Source organism: Colias philodice, chromosome 5 (assembly GCF_061535455.1).
Source record: "Colias philodice isolate Cphi_HAF_F1 chromosome 5, ilColPhil1 Martin Lab GWU primary, whole genome shotgun sequence".
Lineage (NCBI taxonomy): Eukaryota > Metazoa > Arthropoda > Insecta > Lepidoptera > Pieridae > Colias > Colias philodice.
Window position 1 is genome coordinate 126,700 of NC_143090.1, and position 20,614 is coordinate 147,313.

Sequence of the window (20,614 nt, forward strand, 5' to 3'; positions counted from 1 at the left end):
TAACACGTATTTTGCTAATCACAACAACTTAATATTGTACCGATACGACTTTTTAGTTTTTAGTTATTCATATTATCTTCCTTATCTTTTCATGACCTCCTCCTTGGTACCAATGCGTAGTCCGTTAACCACCAGAGCGTTGAAACGAGGGGTCCTGACCCCTGGGTTCGATTCCCAATGGTGACAAACAAAAAAAAGTTACGGTCTGGTAGCAGGTAGACTACACAAAAGGCTGATCACCTACTACCTACTATTTAGAAATTCATATAAATTGCTTGCAATTGCTTTACTTAGTTTAAAACTGTACAAGACAAATATTTATTAAAAGTGGGTTAGTGGAAACCACGAACGGGTTAATGCTCCTACAGCCAGATCTACCGCGATCGATGCTGGCACTGCCGCGGCCGCTCATACTTCGCAGTTCGCACCGAATCGTACAAGTAGATAACTAAATCTTCACTACATAGTATAAAACAAAGTCGCTTTCCCTGTCCCTATGTCCCTATGTCCCTATGTCCCTTTGTACGCTTAAATCTTTGAAACTACGCAACGGATTTTGATGCGGTTTTTTTTAATAGATAGAGTGATTCAAGAGGAAGGTTTATATGTATAACTAGCGACCCGCCCCGGCTTCGCACGGGTGCAATGCTGATACTAAATACACTACAGAAAAATTGTGAACGTTGTATAGGTATAAAAATATAGCGGCCCGCTCCGGCCTCCGGCATCGCACGGGTATAAAATACATAGCTCATAAATCTGTAATATCTTCGAAAATATTCACTTAAATCATACGGTGTAAAAGGCCATATAGATCTATATTAAATGAACAATGTATCCATGGTATTTAATTGGTTAAGGATTAATGCTGTATTGGTTAAAATCGCTTCGAAAATTAGCCATTATTTGTCGTAAAAAGTAAATGACAAAAAAAAGTTATTGTGGGTTATCCATAAGAGATAGACATATACCATCGCGGACTTTTCTGTAGACCTTTTCAATGTGTATAGTACTTAGTACATTATTTTGATAAAACTCGTAGGGTTCAGCCTGCGTTTGCAATGTAAGCGGAATAAATGTAATTTTTTACGACATCACATTGGAAACCTCAAAAATAACAGTACTTCTCCACTACTTAATGGATCTTATTATACATATAAACCTTCCTCTTGAATCACTCTATCTATTAAAAAAAACCGCATCAAAATCCGTTGCGTAGTTTCAAAGATTTAAGCGTACAAAGGGACATAGGGACATAGGGACATAGGGACAGGGAAAGCGACTTTGTTTTATACTATGTAGTGATAACATCCATTAAATAGTGGAGAAATACTGTTATTTTTGAGGTTTCTAATGTGATGTCGTAAAAAATTACATTTTTTCCGCTTAAATTGCAAACGCAGGCTGAACCCAACGAGTTTTATCAAAATAATGTACTAAGTATTATACACATTGAAAAGGTCTACAGAAAAGTCCGCGATGGTATATGTCTATCTCTTATGGATAACCCACAATAACTTTTTTTTGTCATTTACTTTTTACGACAAATAATGGCTAATTTTCGATGCGATTTTAACCAATACAGCATTAATCCTTAACCAATTAAATACCTTGAATACATTGTTCATTTAATATAGATCTATATGGCCCTTTACACCGTATGATTTAAGTGAATATTTTCGAAGATATTACAGATTTAAAAATTGCGGGACGTAGCGTTTGCAGCGCTACAGGCCGGCCGCCCGGCTATCTATTTTATACCCGTGCGAAGCCGGAGCGGGCGACGCTATGTTTTTATATACAACGTTCACAGTTTTTCTGTAGTGTATTTAGTATCAGCATTGCACCCGTGCGAAGCCGGGGCGGGTCGCTAGTTATATATAAAAATGAATCGCAAAATGTGTTGGTAAGCGCATAACTCGAGAACGGCTGAACCGATTTCGATAATTCTTTTTTTATTATATTCCTTGAAGTATGAGGATGGTTTTTATGTAGAGAAAACGTAAATATGTACCACGGGCGAAGCCGGGGCGGACCGCTAGTTATAAATAAACTTACCCAGTTTTTTTGAAGTGAAACTTCTTTAGACGCGTGGAAGGTAAAATTTTCATGGTCGCGTCATGGCAATATCGTTGTCGTGGCCATATCGTAGATTTGCTCATTTCATAAAATGATTGATCATTTCACGAAATGGTCGCATTTCATGAAATGGCCAACATAGTTTGATCAGATCGTTAAATCGTCAATGTTTCATGATTTGGTCATCCACATTGGGCCAGATCGTATAAAATATAGAGAGTCTGTCTTGTGGGGGGCACTGAAAACCAGCGTTATGCCGACCAGGTTGGCATGACATATGCTGAGGGCCTCACCATTTAGGTCGCCACACCAATTTTTTATAGTGTTTTGATTTAATTATTTTTTCTCATTCCTCCTTATTTTTTACGTGTCATTTAAATTATTTTCTCTGTTTTGTGTTCTGTTCTTTGTTTTTTTTTTTAATTTTGTTTTTATGTTTTTATGTGTCAATGTGGTGTACCTAATAAATGATTTCTTTCTTTCTTTCTTTCAAAAGAGTCCATAAAATATTTTAAAAATCCAGATTTTTTTTTTATATCAGAGCAAGCAAAGGAGCAGGTGGGCCACCTGATGTTAAGTGGTCACCACCGCCCATAAATACTTGTAACACTAGAAGTGTTACAGGCCTTTTATGGACAAACTAGATTTCCGCCCGCGGCTTCGCCCGCGTTTTCAAAGGAAAACCCGCATAGTTCCCGTTCCCGTGGGATTTCCGGGATAAAACCTATCCTATGTGTTAAGTTACCCTCTATATGTGTGCTAAATTTCATTGTAATTGGTTCAGTAGTTTTTACGTGAAAGAGTAACAAACATCCATACATCCATACATCCATACATCCATACATCCATACATCCATACATCCATACATCCATACATCCTTACAAACTTTCGCCTTTATAATATATATTAGATTAGATTAGATTAGATAAGCATATTTTAAGAACTTGTAACTGTTTATCGTGTAACTTTGCACTAACTTAAATGCCGGCCAGCGGTTTTTGCAATAGAAAACAGTTAGGTTAGGTTAGGTTAGACTTTGATAAACAACGCGCGAGCAAAGCGAGCGTGCCGTGGCAGCGGCCGGCGAGTGCCAGAAGCGAATCGCTTTTTAAAAAAGAAACAATTACAATAATATAGTAGGATATAGGACAGATTTTAGACACATTTTTTCTTCAATATAAGATATCCGCAGTTTCCATAGTACTCAAACCTCTTCATCGTAAATTCTTTGCTATGACTTTTTCATATTGTAATTATTAAACGAATTATGAAGTTTTTTCTGCGAATAATTAAATTTTCGCCAGCGGCCGCCATCTTATCATATAAACACAGCGCTTGCAGCGCCTCTACCAATAAGTAATGTAACTATTTTACTATATGATCAAATAATTTTGATCATTTCATGAAAAAACCGCGCGTTTAGTTGGCCATATCGAGAAACGATTTCTTATCATTGATCTGCTCAAACCACAATATCATGATGTGGCCAATAGACATCCAATCATTTCATGAAATGCGACCATTTCACGAAATGATCGATCTTATCATGAAATGAGCAAATCTACGATATGGCCACGACATCGTCACGTCATGGAGTTAGCCGACGATTTTGGTATCTTTGAATGTTACCAAAGAAGTGTCATTTCTGACACGTGTGCTCGGCACACACGCTCTTTTTTACATAGGTAGATAATATAACTGCAATACCTACTTTCAGTTTTAATAAAGAGCCTAGGCTAGTAATGAATTATGAAATTGCAATGCAATTCAATCATTTGGCTGCGACAAAGCTATCATACGTGATATGAGGCATGCCGCATGACGTACCCAATCTCGTCGAAGCGCTCAGCGAGATGCGAGGGCACCACGATGACTTCCTTCTTGGGACTCTTAGCCGACGGCCGCTCTGTGGTATACCTGAGCAAAACATTGTTTTCAGTTGATTAAAACGGTTTCTTAAAGAGATCGTAAGTAAATAATAATCATAATGCCTAGAGTATTCTTTCAGGAGTCGAGAAGAACGAAAGCGTGCGAATGGTGGAGTCACGGAGTGGTCAGTAAGTCAGTAAGTGTAGGTCGAGCGGAAACTGTTCTATATCACGAAATGGTGCGTGATAATGGCACGATACGTATGGCTATGTGTTGCCGCAACAAAATCGTGCGGAACGGAGCGTTGGTACTGCGTCATCGCGGCGTCACGTCGCCGCGCCGTGCGATTGGCCGCGGATTGACCCCACTGTCCTCTACTACTTCGATTTGCCACGCAACCGCCGAGCAGGACACTCCCTCGCTAAAATTAATTGTACCAAACGCATTTTGTAATTTTGAATAAATTTATATACGCGCAAAATTTACTGTCTTCTTCTTTAACACTAACGCTTTAACTTTAACGCTTAACTTTAACGCTAAAAAAATCTAGAACACCGAATTGCATTTAGTGACATATCACACTAGCGGATTGCGAGCGGTTTCAAAGCGGAGCGGGTGCGCAACGAATACGTTGCGGGCGCGCAACGAACACGCCGCGGTTGCGCAGCGAATTCGTTGCGGACGCGTCATTTTGTATACTCTCGCACAAAAGCCAGCCCTTCCGCCTTGCCTAACTTCCATTCAATATTTCCATCGTTTCTGTAGCACTCAATTTTTTAACCGTACTGTGGAAATGCACTTACTTAACAGTTAACTAAAGATGTAATAACAACTGGAGTTGTTAAAAAAAGGTGCTATAAAATTGAATTACTAGGACTTTTAGAATGTACCATACATTCCAAAAGTATGTAACGACTGACCAGTATAATCTCTCCCATAGCAACGTATGTTATAAAGAGATTTTGTGAACCTAATTATGAGCAAAGTGATAGTGAGTTGCTGGTTGCTTGATAAAATTTTCTATTCACTGCTATTTATCTAATAATAAGATAGCCCTGTTTTAGTTAAGGAGCTTTAACATTTATTTCACTAATGAACTTTCTTAATGAGCAATTAAGTTATCTGATTGCATTTCGACCAAGATTTAATAGATAAAACAATACCCTAAACATTAACATGTTATGAAACTCGTAAAAAATAATGATCTCATAATTATTATACTATCACAAGTTATAAGTAACAACCAGCACGGATTCCATTTTGTTAATGAGTGTACATGACTGCGACGTAAACGTTGCGCATCTGCCACGCGTCCGCAACGAATTCGCTGCGCAACCGCAACGTATTCGTTGCGCACCCGCTCCGCTTTGAAACCGCTCGCAATCCGCTAGTGTGATATGTCACTTAAACATTGATGCACTAAATAATTTTATTTTAATTATTTTTGAAGTGTAACTTCTTTATCGGGGTTGGACAAAAATTTAGTGTAACATTTTTGCATTACGCCCATAGAGTTACGCCGTACGCGTGACATTTTTGCGTTACGCCGCGGCCGTACGCGTGACATTTTTGCGTTACGCCATACTCGTGACATTTTTAAGGTCATAAAGAAGTTTCACTTCTTACGTGTGTACTCTAGAACACGCATACTTTTTTTTTAAGAATGCAATGTTTTTAACCAGTCGACTCGTATACCTTTCGAACCACGAGTTCAGAGCCTACTGTGACTTGTGAGTTGTGACTTGTGAGGGAGTAAACCCCGTGGTGCCCGTGAGCCACACACGATGTTACGCGTACACGGCGTACACGGTACACCGGCTTGTCAAGTTCCCATCGTGCGTCATAAACAATTAATATTTATCTCAAACAGATGTATCACTTCTGTACCAATTTTTTTTTTTTTGGGATTCAGTACGAAATACGTCATCCTATTTATGAATTTATTTAACCATTTATTATACCACACTATTTAACAATACAATGAATGCGAGGTAAAGTACAAAAGGTGACCTTATCGCTTAAAAGCGATTTCCTCCAGGCCTCATCCTATATCTTTATTAAACGACATTAATAACCTCCGAATAAAATTTCAAACATTATTTCCTAAGAATGAAATAATAATCTATTACCTAGTATTCTTGTTTGAATCTTAATAAGGAACATAGACAGGTATAAGGAATATATGGAAGATAAAAACCCATGGAGGGTTATCGCGTAAAAACCACAGGACAGTTCTCTCTCGGTTCTCTGGCATATTATGATAATATACAGTTACATATTTTGTAAAATTAAATTGTAATACTGATATGATTTAAAAGAGCAACTATGGAGTTTCTTGCCGGTTCTTCTCCATAGATACTGCTTTCCGAATCGGTGGTAAATGTAAAAAATATGTATTGACGTTTCAAAAGTGCTTCTCCAAGAAGTCTAATTGAATAAATAAATGTTTGAGTTTGAGTTTATATCTTATCTTAATCTTAATACTATTATAAAGGCGAAAGTTTGTATGGATGTTTGTTACTCTTTCACGTAAAAACTACTGAACCGATTACAATGAAATTTAGCACACATATAGAGGGTAACTTGGATTAACACATAGGATAGGTTTTATCCCGGAAATCCCACGGGAACGGGAACTATGCGGGTTTTCCTTTGAAAACGCGGGCGAAGCCGCGGGCGGAAATCTAGTAGTTAATATTGTGATTGAAAATATGTATGAATTTTTAAACAATATATTCTTATTTTAATATGAATATGCTAGCTGTTGGTTTATAGAAACTAGATATTATCTAGGCTCTAGCTATAGATAAAGCTTTAGTTTCCATTCATTAAAACGTATCACATAGACCTATATTTAACATTGAAAAATCCAAACTCACTCGTTCACAAACTGCGTAGTTAATACGTGGCATAATCGTGACCAAAACAAAAGCACACCTCAAAAATATACAGTACTTATCGATTTCAAGAGCAACAGTTAGTTTTACTGTAATCCGCTATGCTCTGGATGCCGTCTCGTACATATTTTGTGCAAATTACCTCCATATACGGAGTTATTCCAGAACACTTCTAACGACTCACTTGAGAAACAAAGGAATTCTTGGGTTGTTGGAAGGCGTAAGCCGTTTCCACTGTGCTCCCTCCGAGTATTCGATACTACGCCACGCGAAGGAAATCTCATCGCGCATGCTCCATTTTATGGTACATGTACCTATCTACATAATACTATATACCGTTTACGCATAAAATAGTACGATTCAACTGTATGTATGTCATTTTTGTTATTTAAACTAGTTAAAAAACAGTTTAAAAAAGTTCTGTCTTGGACGTCCGTGTGTCTGTATGTGCGGAGGATTTTCTTGTTAACACGATAGCATAAATAATAATAATAATAAATAAAATCTTTATTTGAATTCATACATAAGTTTGACATACTGGATTGGGGTTCAGGCCCCCTTACTAGGTGTAACCTGTATTAAGGGGACCTGTTCCTTCCCTAATATTGATCCCAAGTTTGCATGAATTAAAACATAAATTTAAGAAGTTAAGAAAAAGCTAATCCAAAGTCCAAAATAAACAGTGTGTGTATTGATGGGTGTATGAATATGAGTTCGGTTGTGCGTGAATGTGTGTGTGTGTGTGTGTGTGTGTGTGTGTGTGTGTGAGTGTAAGTGTTTGTGTGTGTGAGTGTGCGTGAGTATTTATAATAATGATCTAAATACGTAATATATTTTCAAGACTGTCATAGTCATAATTTTTAAGCCAGGTTAAAACCGTTTTTTTGAATATATTCCTATTGAGAGCTTTGACTTTATGTTTTTCACTTAACATATTGTAAAATCGAGGGGCAAGTCCCTCGAACGACCTTATTGCAAATTTACTTTTAAAAAAGGGAACAGGGCATCTCTCATAACGTGTATTGCCTTTCTGTAAGGTGGGAACAGTTCCTATGTGATATTTTTGTAACAGACACAAAATATACAACTTACGAACACTAAGCTCAGAGAGTCCTTCTTTATATATTTCAATCGAAGGGTGTCTAAATGGCAGTTTAAGCGCGACTTTAATTAAGCATCTTTGTGCTCTTTCGACTGGAAGGAGGTGTGATTTCGCCATACCTCCCCACGTGCAAATACAGTAACGAAGAACGCTTTCACATAAGGCTTTATATGTTAGTATAAGGATGTCCTTGTTAGCTACTGAGTTAAGGTTTTTAAATATATGTACTAAACGACGAACTTTCGTAGCTAGATAGTTAGCATGAGGTAACCACCTTAGATGGTGATCAATTTGTATACCCAGATATTTGCATTGTTCAACACGTGTTAGGCTTTGGCAATTACAACTGTTACTCTCCAGACTCTGTCTATTGCATGGGTATGTATGAATTCTAATATTGAAGTCACTTTTTGGTAGGGTAATTTTGGTTTTGGCAAAACATATCAAATTCGATTTTTTAGTGTTTAAGGATAAAAGGTTGTCCTCTAGCCATTTTGATACAGCGGTTAGACCAGCTTCGGTCGATTTTTTGACTTCGGGCCATGTCTTGTGGTGGAATAGCAACACCGTGTCGTCTGCGAACATCGTAATATCTGCTTGCGGAATAGACAGATTGCAAAGTGGGTTTATGTAAATAAGAAATAAAATTGGAGCAATAGTACTTCCTTGCGGAATGCCATAACCTGAGTTTAACACCTCACCGCTTAATATATCATCAACCTTTACACACTGGGATCTATTAGTCAGATAGCTCTGGAACCAATTTAAAGTTACTCCTCTTACGCCGATATTTTGTAATTTTGTAATGAGAATGCTGGAAGACACCGTGTCAAATGCTTTCTGGAGATCAAGAAATACACCAAGGCATTTCTCACCTCGATCCAAATAGGTGGTGATCAGTTGAGTGAGTCTTAGTGTCGCGTCCTCTGTAGAGACACCCGAACGGAAACCAAACTGAAATTTTGAGATAATGGAATGCTTATCGAGGAAGTTAACTAGTCTCTTTGAAACGATCTTTTCCAGAATCTTGGAGATACATGGAAGCAGAGAGATAGGACGGTAGTTGGATGGTTCACAACTGTTACCAGACTTGAAGATAGGAACTATAACTGATTTTTTTAGCAGATTCGGGAAGACGCCAGTACTAAGGCTGAGATTGCACAAAAAGACTATAGGTTCGACTAAGATGTGTGAAAAACTTTTGAGGATATTTGTTGTTATGCCATCCCATCCAGGAGCGCTATTGGGTTTCAGAGAGTTGACTATAGCGATTACTTCATAGACGTCCGTTGGAGTGAAAGCCATGGAGTGCAGAGGCCCATTGCTACAACCCGCCTTTCTTGTGAGCTCATATTCGGAGCAATTAATAGTATTAATAATCTTATTCGCTAGATTCTGCCCTACATGTGCAAAAAACGTGTTAGTTGTATCAAGTGACTCAATTGGAGAGGGTTTTAGTGAGAGTAAATTATGTGTACTATCTTTGCGTTTGTGAATATTACAGATTTCTTTGATTGTATTCCAAGTCTTTTTTATATTACCTTTATTTGAGATTAATTGAGTTTTATAATATAAGTGTTTTTGTGTTTTTAGAATTTTACCGCAGATGTTTCTATAGCGTAAGTATTTGCCACGCATTTCGGTGTCATTTGGGTTTTTCTTTATCTTCTTGTGCAATACGTCTCTTTTTCTTATTGACCTCAGGATCCCTGGTGTAATCCAGGGCTTTAATATTTGCTTATTTTTTGGGATCTTATTATCTTTAGTGCTCTCTCGAATAGCGTCATTTATGCAGGTTAGAAGTATTTTTGTTGCAATGTTAGTATCCGTTAAGTCATAAAATTTAAAATTCAACCAAGGTCTTTTTTCAAGTAATACGTCTAGTTTTTGCATGTCTATTTTACAAGTCTTTTTAGGTTGTGTTTTTGTTTGTGACGGTTCATCGATGAAAAGAATAATAGGTTTATGGTCGGTAAGTTCTGGCAATGTAGCAGTATGGCAGGGTTTTGCAGATTTGATCATGAAATGGTCAAGGCAAGCATTATTCCGTGTTGGTTTGTTGATACCTGGAAGGAGACCATGCATTGCCATAAGATTTAAATATTCATTGGTATGGTTACTTATATTATCATTTATTGTATCTAAGTTAATATCACCGGTGAATACAATATCTTTAGTGTTGATTTGCTGTAATATTAGATCTAGTGACTGTAGATAGGGATAAGGATTAGTGAAGCTAGGGGGTCTATAAGAGCAAATTATACTATAATTATTATTCACGGTGAGCACTAAGCAGTTACCTTCTGCCATGACCGGTTCATGACAAGTACTATTCCATTCACTTCTTACATATGCCACAATGCCGTCATTTTGGTTGAGGCTATTCTTAGAATAAAACATGTTATAATGCGCTAATAACGGTGGAGAGCTCTCTGCGTTTGTCCAGCATTCGGTAAGCACTATAACATCCAATTGTAAGTCCATTGCACTAATGCAAGCTACAAGATTGTCAAAATTACAATTTATGCTTCTTATGTTCGTAGTAAAAATACAGAAACCGCGTCTCGAATGCAAACCAAGTACATATCGACATTCCGAGTAAGTATCAATATTAACACATGTTATTTTAGTACAATTTTCAATGTCGGACGCTATATCATTTATTAGGATGTTGAATGTTTAATTTTATTTAGAAATGTCACTAAGTCATTTGCCCACAAAGAATAGCATGCATTCAAGATATTATTGTCAGAAGCATTTCGGTGAAAAACGAGTCGCGAAGACTGCATATTATTATTTAATTTAGATGATGAAGTGCGGATATAAAGAAGCGAGACAAAATCTATACTAGAAACGGTATTATTATACTTGAGATTGATAAAATATGATAGCCTCCCGGTATACAAACAAAAACTATACGCCTGGCGTACAGTACAGTGAATACACCACTTGAAAAACATTTGCTCGGGTTTTACGCATAGGCGCAATAAAATGTGTTTTGATGAATTATAGTTGTAATATAGATTGTATTTGTTACAGATGCATAGATTTATTGTAAGTGTGTTTATGAATGTGTTTCTGTAAAGAGTATAGTAATAATTAATGTATTGGAATTTGGATTTAAATATAGTTAAACTAAGCTTATTTATATTTAAAGTAATCATAATAATTGATAACAATCGAGCAACAAGGTACACAAAAACTAGTCACATCTTATTTTTAAGTTGGTTGAGTTGTTCTTCATTTTTAATATAAATATGTGGAGCACCTTCTTTTTTGCGTAGGTAAATCCGGCCATTGGTCATCCAGCAAAAAGCATAACCTTCTGATTTAGCGAATTCCCTCGAGTGATAGAACAAACGTTTGTCTAATTGGGTTAGGAAATCCGAAATATACACAGGAATGGGCTGTCCCTCAAAGCCGAAGTGATTAGTGTTAAGTTTAGGACTTCCTGTCTGTCTGTTAAATTTTTTAACTGCTTCTATGACTATGTCTTTAACATTTGTGTCTGGGAACTCCACAATCAAAGTTGACTCCCGTGCTTCCTTTCGGCTTGGTAGACGATAGACATCTCGTATGTTAATATTGGATGATTCTAAACGAAGAGTGTTCAATAAGTTATTAGCAATTGAGAATAGTTCGTTCTTCTTCTCGTTCACTTTTTTTGGAATTTTCCTGATTTCAATGCTAGTAATCCTATTGCTTTTTTCTAGACTGTTCAGCCTTGCATCTATGGTACTAAATCTTATATTAAACTCTTTTGACTCATTTTTAATTATTTTTATTTGGTCGTGCAAGTTTTCGATTTTTTCCGACAAGAAATTTATCGATGACTCGATGTCGTTATTTGTTTTAATCACTGAAGATATATTTTTATCCATCTCGGCTATACTTTTTTCTAATTTATCTAAGCGAAGGTTCTGATTTATTAACATTTTGTTGAACATTTTTTGAAGTAGCTCCTGCATTTCTGACTTAAACATCGCGAATTCATCAATTTCACCTCCAGACAGTCGACGCCGTTTTTCACATCTTAATGTAATATTCGCTTCTGCGTCATTCTCATCCGAAGATAAATTTAATTCCGGTGCAGATAGCGTTTTAGATGTATTCGGCGGTGAACGATACATGGTAGGATCTATTTAAATATAAATATATCGACTGTATCACTAAAAGTGCGAGTCTTTACAGGGTAGAACGTAAAGATTAATGTGACGATATTACTGTGCTTCTCTCTTGCTCTTGAAGCGCGCGCTATAGCGTTATCTTGCAGCGAGCCGCTACTTGAAGTGTGAGAAAGATACGAAGATGATGTTTACTCACTGTTTATCTTCACTGAAGTACAAGGATGCCACGCAATTCGGGGAGTTCGTATTTGTTTACACTTTATAACTTAACTGTTTGTGTTTAAGTTATTATTTTTTATTTGATATTAAGAAAGTTTCAATGTTATTACTATTGTTTATTCGAAATTTGGTAAGTTTTAATTTAAGATTCAAAATTATTTCAACACACGTCCACTCGTCTTGCTGTCCGAGGAGGGAAGGGAGGAAGCAACCGAAATACTTTACTAATCGAGTCTTTTTTTTTTCTCTTACGCTTGAGTATGCTCAGGAATAGAACCCTTTCATTTTTCAGGGTCTGATTCGATGTGGTTTAATTGTTATTAAATAAACAAAAATTAATAAATAATTATTACTTAAAAAAAAATTATGAGGCGTGCACTTTTGGATTTTCCAAACTATTTATTTCTGAAGTTTCAATAATCATGAGTTAAGACGTATACGTTCATATATGTATATCGAATTATCGAGAAAGGATACCTATTATAATAGGCTATAATATAAATATTATGACGTCTCTTGACTCTTACTTTGCAAAGAAAGGATACATTGGTAAGTGAATTATTAATTAAAAAGTTGAAGCTACTGTTCAACTTTAACAACTACAAGTCAGGCGCGCCGCACACGGCATACACCTGTATCCTCAGAGGAATAAACCTATGCTCTGAGCTTGTATCTCTATAATTGTGGCGCCACATTTGAAACGCGACACATTTATCGCCCCCATATAATATTTGTACGCGAGCACGCACACCGAGGAAACATTTGTAGCGGGCGCAATTTGAAATGCCTAGATTCACTCGACTCATGAAATATTTTTATTTTTTCCGCATAATAAATCAACTTTGTTAGTTTTATTTGTTTGTCAGAAATTAATTATTATACTCACGGTTTTTTAAGCAAAATTGGTTTTAACACCATAATTATTGCTTTCAATATTCACAAAAATTTTATATTTTTTATAAAAGAAATATATTCTTAAATGACACCTAAAACGACATAAAAATAAATGAATCTCTTTTTACAGATAGGCCATGAAAAAACAAATGAATATTATTAAACTCCAAATAGATACACGATATTAGGTATATGGTATATAGGTGTATAGGTATTGTATTATACCCAAATACCATACCACAGTATTATGTACATAATGATAATATTATCTATAATACTCACAAGTCACAATACTATATTATTTTTCAGTCTACACCTTTGGTCTACACTGTGGTCTACACATACGACAGAGCACAGCGACAGAGCAATATTTTGGTGAAGACCTTTCTAGTTTTTTTTTGCTCGCTATTGTAAGTACCGGTAAAACCTGCTAGCTTTGCCAACGGTTGCAGACTTTGCCATAGCCAACTTCTGAGGGAAAAAGTGTAGTCACATCTTAATATCAGTTTTTTGTCATGTATGCATGCCTTTATAGTAAAATTTATGAGTTAAATGGCAACACCGAATGAGATGTGGCAACCCAGCTTGTTTTTGAGATGTTTTCAGCGGTTACTTTTTTCGAATGTTGGCGGTATGAAACTTAGTGCTCCGGAACTTTTACAAAAACAAACGGGAAAAGCATTGCCTACGTAAGTATTTTTTTGATATTATGTTAATATAATGTTCTTTAGCTAAATAAAAGCTGATTTACTGTGCTACAAGCTACCTTTACTTCGCAATTGGTATTGGTAAATTCAACAACCCCAATCACAACGTCTGTGATGGTGACTTTGCCATGTTTTGTTGGAGGTTAGGGCTGCCACAAAATTTCTGATGAATATTTTATCAAGTTTAAAATAACAACAATTTTTATATTCAATCAAGATCATATAAATAAGAATTTGTCATTGTTTAAATCTTTTAGGAATGTCGTGTAATGTGTGATATTAAAAAAAAAGTTAGTTAGTTTAATGAATACTATTTTTTTTGTTTTATTATTTAATATGTAAAACAATTCAAAGTTAAGAAACTAACTAGAAGTAATTGATTGTTTTTTAAAGTGAAACTTTTATTACATCGTCTCAAACTTTTTGGTCTGTGTAGCGCATGTCGCGTGTATCGCGGCTGCCGAGTAGGTATACCTACTCGGCAGCCGACCGTCACGCGACATGCGCTACACAAAGCAGTGTTCGGAACCGTTCGAACAGTTTCACTTTTACCGTGGTTTCATAAAACCACACAACATTTTTGAAGTGAAACTTCTTTATCGGGGGTGGACAAAAATTTTGTGAGACATTTTTTGCGTTACGCCGCGCGCGTTACATTTTTTGCGTTACGCCGCGCGCGTTACATTTTTGCGTTACGCCGTACTCGTGACATTTTTTTTCTTATCCCTACCACGCGTGATTCGACGTATACTTTCTCCAGCGGAGTAGGGATATCGTATCGTTTTAACGTACGTCCTACCACTTTACTTGACCGTTTTTCTATTGCACTCGTATTTATTTCCAACGCTCTATGGTGACGTGATAATATTATATTAAAGTGATCAGCACAATCAAAGTGTTTATTTTAATTATTCTAATTCCAGTGAATTTAAAAAAAAAGTAAGTAATTACATATCTTTTTCTAATACTTATAGACTGGGGTAGAAGCCTTTAAAAATAATGAAAAGATAAAAAAAATCGCAGTCGGATGAAACCCATTAGAAAAGGAGGGGAATATGATGAAAATAAAAGGAAAAATAAATTACGGTCAATCCGAGTTCGGGAAGTGGGAGGGGGGAGCTTTTAAGAGAAAAAAATGGTTTCTCCTGATTTCCGACAAAACTACAAGTCCTATAGAAAAAAGTTCAATGGCAAAGTTGTAGGTAATTAAAAGTTCTACAACTTTTGTATTCACAATTTTTTCAAATAACCTCAAAATTTAGGTGAAAAATTCAAAAAACCAAGTTTTTGGTCTTTTATTTTTATGTACTTCAATATTTATTTTTTTTCTACGAAATTTGGTGGAAACTTACTTTATTATGTCCCAAATACACTGTAATTTATTTGATTGAAAATATTTATTTTTTCGCCTTATTTTGAATTAATACCAAAAAAACAACCTAATTTTCAATCGAAAAGTCACCCGTCAAAATATCAGCCTTTTTCAAAAACTTGGGGTGCCTTTTATTCATTGAAATCTCTACTTTCATATGGTGTAAAAAAAATAAACACCACCATAGTAAATGTTCTCAGGAAATGCATACAAACAGTGTGAAAATTAGCTTTTACTAAATCAGGCACACTTCTCGAACTACCTGAAATGTTTTTATCGACATCATTTTGCTTTTGAATATGCTGTAAAATATTAAACTTAGAACAGATAATTATTTTTCTTTTGAAATATTACCGAAAAGCCGATACAAGAGAAGATAATATAGAGTTCAAGAAGTGTGCCTGATTTAGTAAAAGCTCATTATTACACTGTTTGTATGCATTTCCTGAGAACATTTACTATAGTAGTGTTTATTTTTTTTACACCATATGAAAGTAGAGATTTCAATGAATAAAAGGCACCCCAAGTTTTTGAAAAAGGCTGATATTTTGACGGGTGACTTTTCGATTGAAAATTAGGTTGTTTTTTTGGTATTAATTCAAAATAAGGCGAAAAAATAAATATTTTCAATCAAATAAATTACAGTGTATTTGGGACATAATAAAGTAAGTTTCCACCAAATTTCGTAGAAAAAAAATAAATTTTGAAGTAGATAAAAATAAAAGACCAAAAACTTGGTTTTTTGAATTTTTCACCTAAATTTTGAGGTTATGTGAAAAAATTGTGAATACAAAAGTTGTAGAACTTTTAATTACCTACAACTTTGCCATTGAACTTTTTTCTATAGGACTTGTAGTTTTGTCGGAAATCGAGAGAAACCATTTTTTTCTCTTAAAAGCTCCCCCCTCCCGCTTCCCGAACTCGGATTGACCGTAATTTATTTTTCCTTACATTTTTATCATATTCCCCTCCTTTTCTGATGGGTTTCATCCGACTGCGATTTTTTTTTGTTTCAAAAATTATCTGCTCTAGTCTATTAGGTGTAATTATGGTATTTATTTTTCTAAGTTATTTAAAATTAACCTCACTTTTTGATTGTATTTTTCAATTTTTTCAATTTTATTATAATATGTATAGATAATATGTATAGATACACTAGCACGTGGGTGGAATTATGTATAAATTTTTTCTAACACTTGAATGTTATTGTGGTACATATTTATTTTTCTAATTCTAAAATATTTACAGTTATTCTCAGTTTATGATTGAATTTTGAAGTGAAACTTCTTTATCGGGGGTGGACAAAAATTTTGTGAGACATTTTTGCCGTTACGCCGCGCGCGTGACATTTTTGCGTTACGCCGTACTCCTGACTATATACATGTTATACATATTAAAGTGATCAGCAAAATCAAAGGGTTTGTTTTAATTCTAATTCCAGTGAATTTCTAAAAAAAGTAAATAAGTAATTATATCTATTTTTCTAATACTTAGGTGTAATAATGGTATTTATTTTTCTAAGTTATTTATGATAAACCTCACTTTTTGATTGTATTTTTCAATACACTAACACGCGGGTGGATTTATGGTATCAATTTTTTCTAATACTTGAATGTTGATTGTGGTAGGTACTTATTTATTTTTATAAAATTGTATTTAAAGTTAACCTCAGTTTTTGATTGAATTTTTTAAAACACCAACACGTGGGCGTGATCATGTTATTTATTTTTCAAGTTATTTAAGCTTAACCTCTGTCTTAATATGTATATATTATGTACTATGTGCGTCATTAATTTCTGACTGTTTCGAGATTTGGTGCAAAATAAAACAGTGTGTAAATAAAATTAAACAATTGAGTAAAAGTATAATTTCATAGATAACACGTTGAGAAGTTCCCTGTATAAATATATAATATACATATCTTGTATAAATACATACATAATATGCCTATAGATCTTTACTCAATTGTTTTATTTTATTGATTTTTTACAAATTTTATTTACACACTATTTTATTTTGCACCAAATTTCGAAACAGTCAGAAATTAATGACGCACATATTATATATACGTTTTAATATAGAATATTTTTTATTTTACAACCTTTACAACTTGATCATTAGGAATTTATTACCTCTATTGTTCGAACAAAAATAAGTTACCGACTTTAAGGGCTTGGTCTAGTAGTGCAAACAAATGCATCCTGTCATCCTATATGTAAATAATACAAATATACTAAGGGAAAGTTGCTCCACTTAATTTTTTAAAATTAAATCATTCGTATGCATAATTTAATATTCGTAATAAGTACCAAAAATGACAATTTGAAACAATTTTCGTGAAAATTACACCGGGTGATTTTTTTTTATCAGTACACAAAATTTGCGAATACTTTCTATTGATATCTTCAACTTCATGTTTATATAACTGATCAACTTTTACAAAGAAATTTGGACGAAATATAAAAAAAAATAAGCTTTCCATACAAAATGCATAACTCTATACATTTTTTTCGACCTAAGTTTCTTAGTGAAAGTTGTTCAGTTTAACTAATAAAACGGATAAACAAATTTTGTATATAATAAAAAAAATGTAATGTTTGTGTTAAAAAATTATAAAATAGAAAAATACGCAAATGAAAACAAAAGATATTTATTTCTGACTAGCTTCCGCCCGCGACTCCGTCCGCGCGGATGTCGATCTTCGCGTCTTCTACAGATTTATTATATTATGTATAATATATAGATTTATATTGATAAACTAATAAATCTTTTGCTAGCATTCTGATGCTTTATCGATTGCACTGGATTTATCTCTTTTTTTTTCAATCGCTTGAATGATATAGGATGGGTCCTTGATGGGCATCGAATGCTGAAGTCTCGAATCAATCAATTCTGACAGTAGGCAATTTATGTAAAATCTTGATAATGGTCCATCATTTTATTTTGCCTAAACGTTACATACTTTTTTATATATTCTATTTTAAACGATTGATTCACTCCAGTCCAAACAGCAAATAAGCAGACTTCTGCTTCTGCAACGTTTAGTTGTCCCTGAATTTGGAAAAAATAGTCATGATTCTTATCTATGACAAAAGTGTTATTTTTTGCATTGTATTTCAAATATTTTTTTTTTTTATTTTTAACCGCATCTACCGCATTCATGTCTTTTGCCGGAATTAGACATTTAACTTCTACTAGTCCCATTTTCCCTTTTTGATACGGGAGTGTATAAAGTAAATTTTTTAGATATTTCTCGTTATACTTTTAAAAAGTTATTATTGTCATTTTGCTCATTAGGTAAAGTCATTTCGATATCAGTTTTAAGTTTTTTGATACCTGCAATAATAACGTCATAATCGCCTGCACATACTTATCGATTACACCCTGTATACAATCCACCATCCACATTCATAATGTTTTCCTGTCCTCCTCTCCTTTACGCTGTTCACCGATACATTTTAAATGAGTAAATCTGCTACCACTGAAGCATGTTTCATTGTGATCAGCAAATTTTCACCACTGTTGTCGATTATTTGTTTTTCATTTTTAATCAGCAATTGGGAATCATCAGTTTTGTTTTTTGCAGATTGGTGATGTACCCTAACAATACGTCGAAAAGGGAAAGCATCAACGAATTATCGTTTTCGTCCTCTTTTTTTATTCTTCACGTCTCTGTTACTTGTGTTTGTTTAGTTCTCAACACCCACTGAATTTTCTATGTTATTGTAATCTTCCATTACATCTGAGTTTTGATGATGTGATGATAATCCATTCGTTTTAATATTGGTACTTAGAGTTGGTGGACTAAACTAGAAATGGCGGACTAAATTTGTCAGCGCGTCTGTAAGATCAGAATATAAAACCAACATCCTGTATTTAAGTTACAAAATCAAATTAATAATCAAACAACATGCCGCTACGTTGAAAATGACTAGAAGAAAAAATTAAAACACCTTGGCATATAATTTTGGAGTAAACAAATCATTTTCCTTGGGGATTTCCCCGGATGAACTTGGGAAGTTCAAGTTCTCAATACAAGTTTATATTATATTTCGTATTTCTCAAATGAAAAATAAACATTTTTGGAACTTCAAAAAAAAATGTTGTGTGGTTTTATGAAACTACGGTAAAAGTAAAACTGTTCGAACGGTTCCGAACACTGCTTTGTGTAGCGCATGTCGCGTGTCGGTCGGCTGCCGAGTAGGTATACCTACCTACTCGGCAGCCGCGATACACGCGACATGCGTTACACAGACCAAAAAGTTTGAGACGATGTAATAAAAGTTTCACTTTAAAAATTATATTATAAGAAAATTTATGAGCTTACTTTAGTTTTAAAGAAATATACATCCCTTTACTGACACTCCGTAAAATAAAGAAATTGTTGCCAATCACCTTTGCAATCTATTTGGTTTCATTAACTTTATGTTCGAAGATAATTTTTTTTCTAGTAGTTACACGCGTATTTTTTTCGTTTATTTTCCATATCGAAATCAAATGTTTAAAAATACGAATATTTGCACAAAACTAAGATAAAAATAATCAATTAACAAAAATATTAAATTTAATGAAGTAGAGCAACTTTCACTTCGGTATGAAGGAAAATCGAGCGTAGAGCACACGTCAGAACGCTCCGGCCCAAGGAGCGCGACTAAAGAAATTCGCTAGGATTTTTCCTAATTATTTTAAATATTTTTTTAATATTTAAAGAATTATCAAAATTCAAAAAAAAAAAAAATTTTAAAGGATTAATACTCATTGGTCTTCAACCAACTCGAATAAATTAATGGAAAAAATAACTTTTAGCAGTATTTATCAATAGATTTTGTAAGGCAAAAAATGGGAAATTTAATGAATTTATAACGTTCTAATTAGGAAAATCATAAGTTTTTCGGCAATTGTATTCAGCAGTTTTTAATAACGACTATATAAGGATAATAATGCGCTGATCAGATTGTGTAAATTGTAATCGGTTGCAACGTAGTGAGTGCACAAACTTAGCTCGAAATGTCTTTGGGGGAAAGAGACTTATCTTGAAGGCCTGATTAAGGTAACATAAAGTAACTTTATAAATGTGAAAAAATTCACGCGCATTTCTTATATAACACTAATTGATAAACAAGAAAAAAAAATTCAGTTTATCATTTCATTAGCCGGGAAAAAATTGTCAAATAACTTGTTGAAAACGCAATTTTGCTAGACTGCAGCCTTAAGAACGTGCCGACAATGTAAGTACACTATTGTTTCTTAGAAAACATTTTAGGAGTATACGATAATAAATCTATGACTCACGTAAACACGTGTTTGCTTGATTGGTGTCAGGTGTTCAATTATAATTTTATGAATT

The 20,614-nt window shown here is 34.4% G+C and overlaps 2 protein-coding genes across 2 annotated transcripts in view; both read right to left on the reverse strand.

Moving 5' to 3' along the window:
- LOC149488169 (uncharacterized) overlaps positions 1 to 10,432 on the reverse strand; it is a 28,519-nt gene extending 18,087 nt beyond the window's left edge. The window contains exons 1-5 of the mRNA XM_089694956.1: positions 10,249 to 10,432; positions 9,224 to 9,348; positions 8,824 to 8,902; positions 7,031 to 7,160; positions 3,908 to 3,997 (exon numbers count right to left, since the gene is read on the reverse strand). Of these exons, the coding sequence (XP_089551082.1) occupies positions 3,908 to 3,997; positions 7,031 to 7,160; positions 8,824 to 8,902; positions 9,224 to 9,348; positions 10,249 to 10,432 (608 nt within the window). The remainder of the gene's footprint in view (positions 1 to 3,907; positions 3,998 to 7,030; positions 7,161 to 8,823; positions 8,903 to 9,223; positions 9,349 to 10,248) is intronic.
- On the reverse strand, positions 10,364 to 12,481 carry LOC149488171 (uncharacterized). The gene has a single exon (XM_089695331.1). It carries the CDS (start codon positions 12,076 to 12,078, stop codon positions 11,155 to 11,157), a length of 924 nt encoding a protein of 307 aa, XP_089551457.1. The 5' UTR covers positions 12,079 to 12,481; the 3' UTR covers positions 10,364 to 11,154.
- Positions 12,482 to 20,614: the final 8,133 nt, after the last annotated feature.

Excerpts from the sequence above, each read along its gene's own strand:
- LOC149488171 (XM_089695331.1), bottom strand. The coding sequence starts at position 12,078 with ATGTATCGTTCACCGCCGAATACATCTAAAACGCTATCTGCACCGGAA.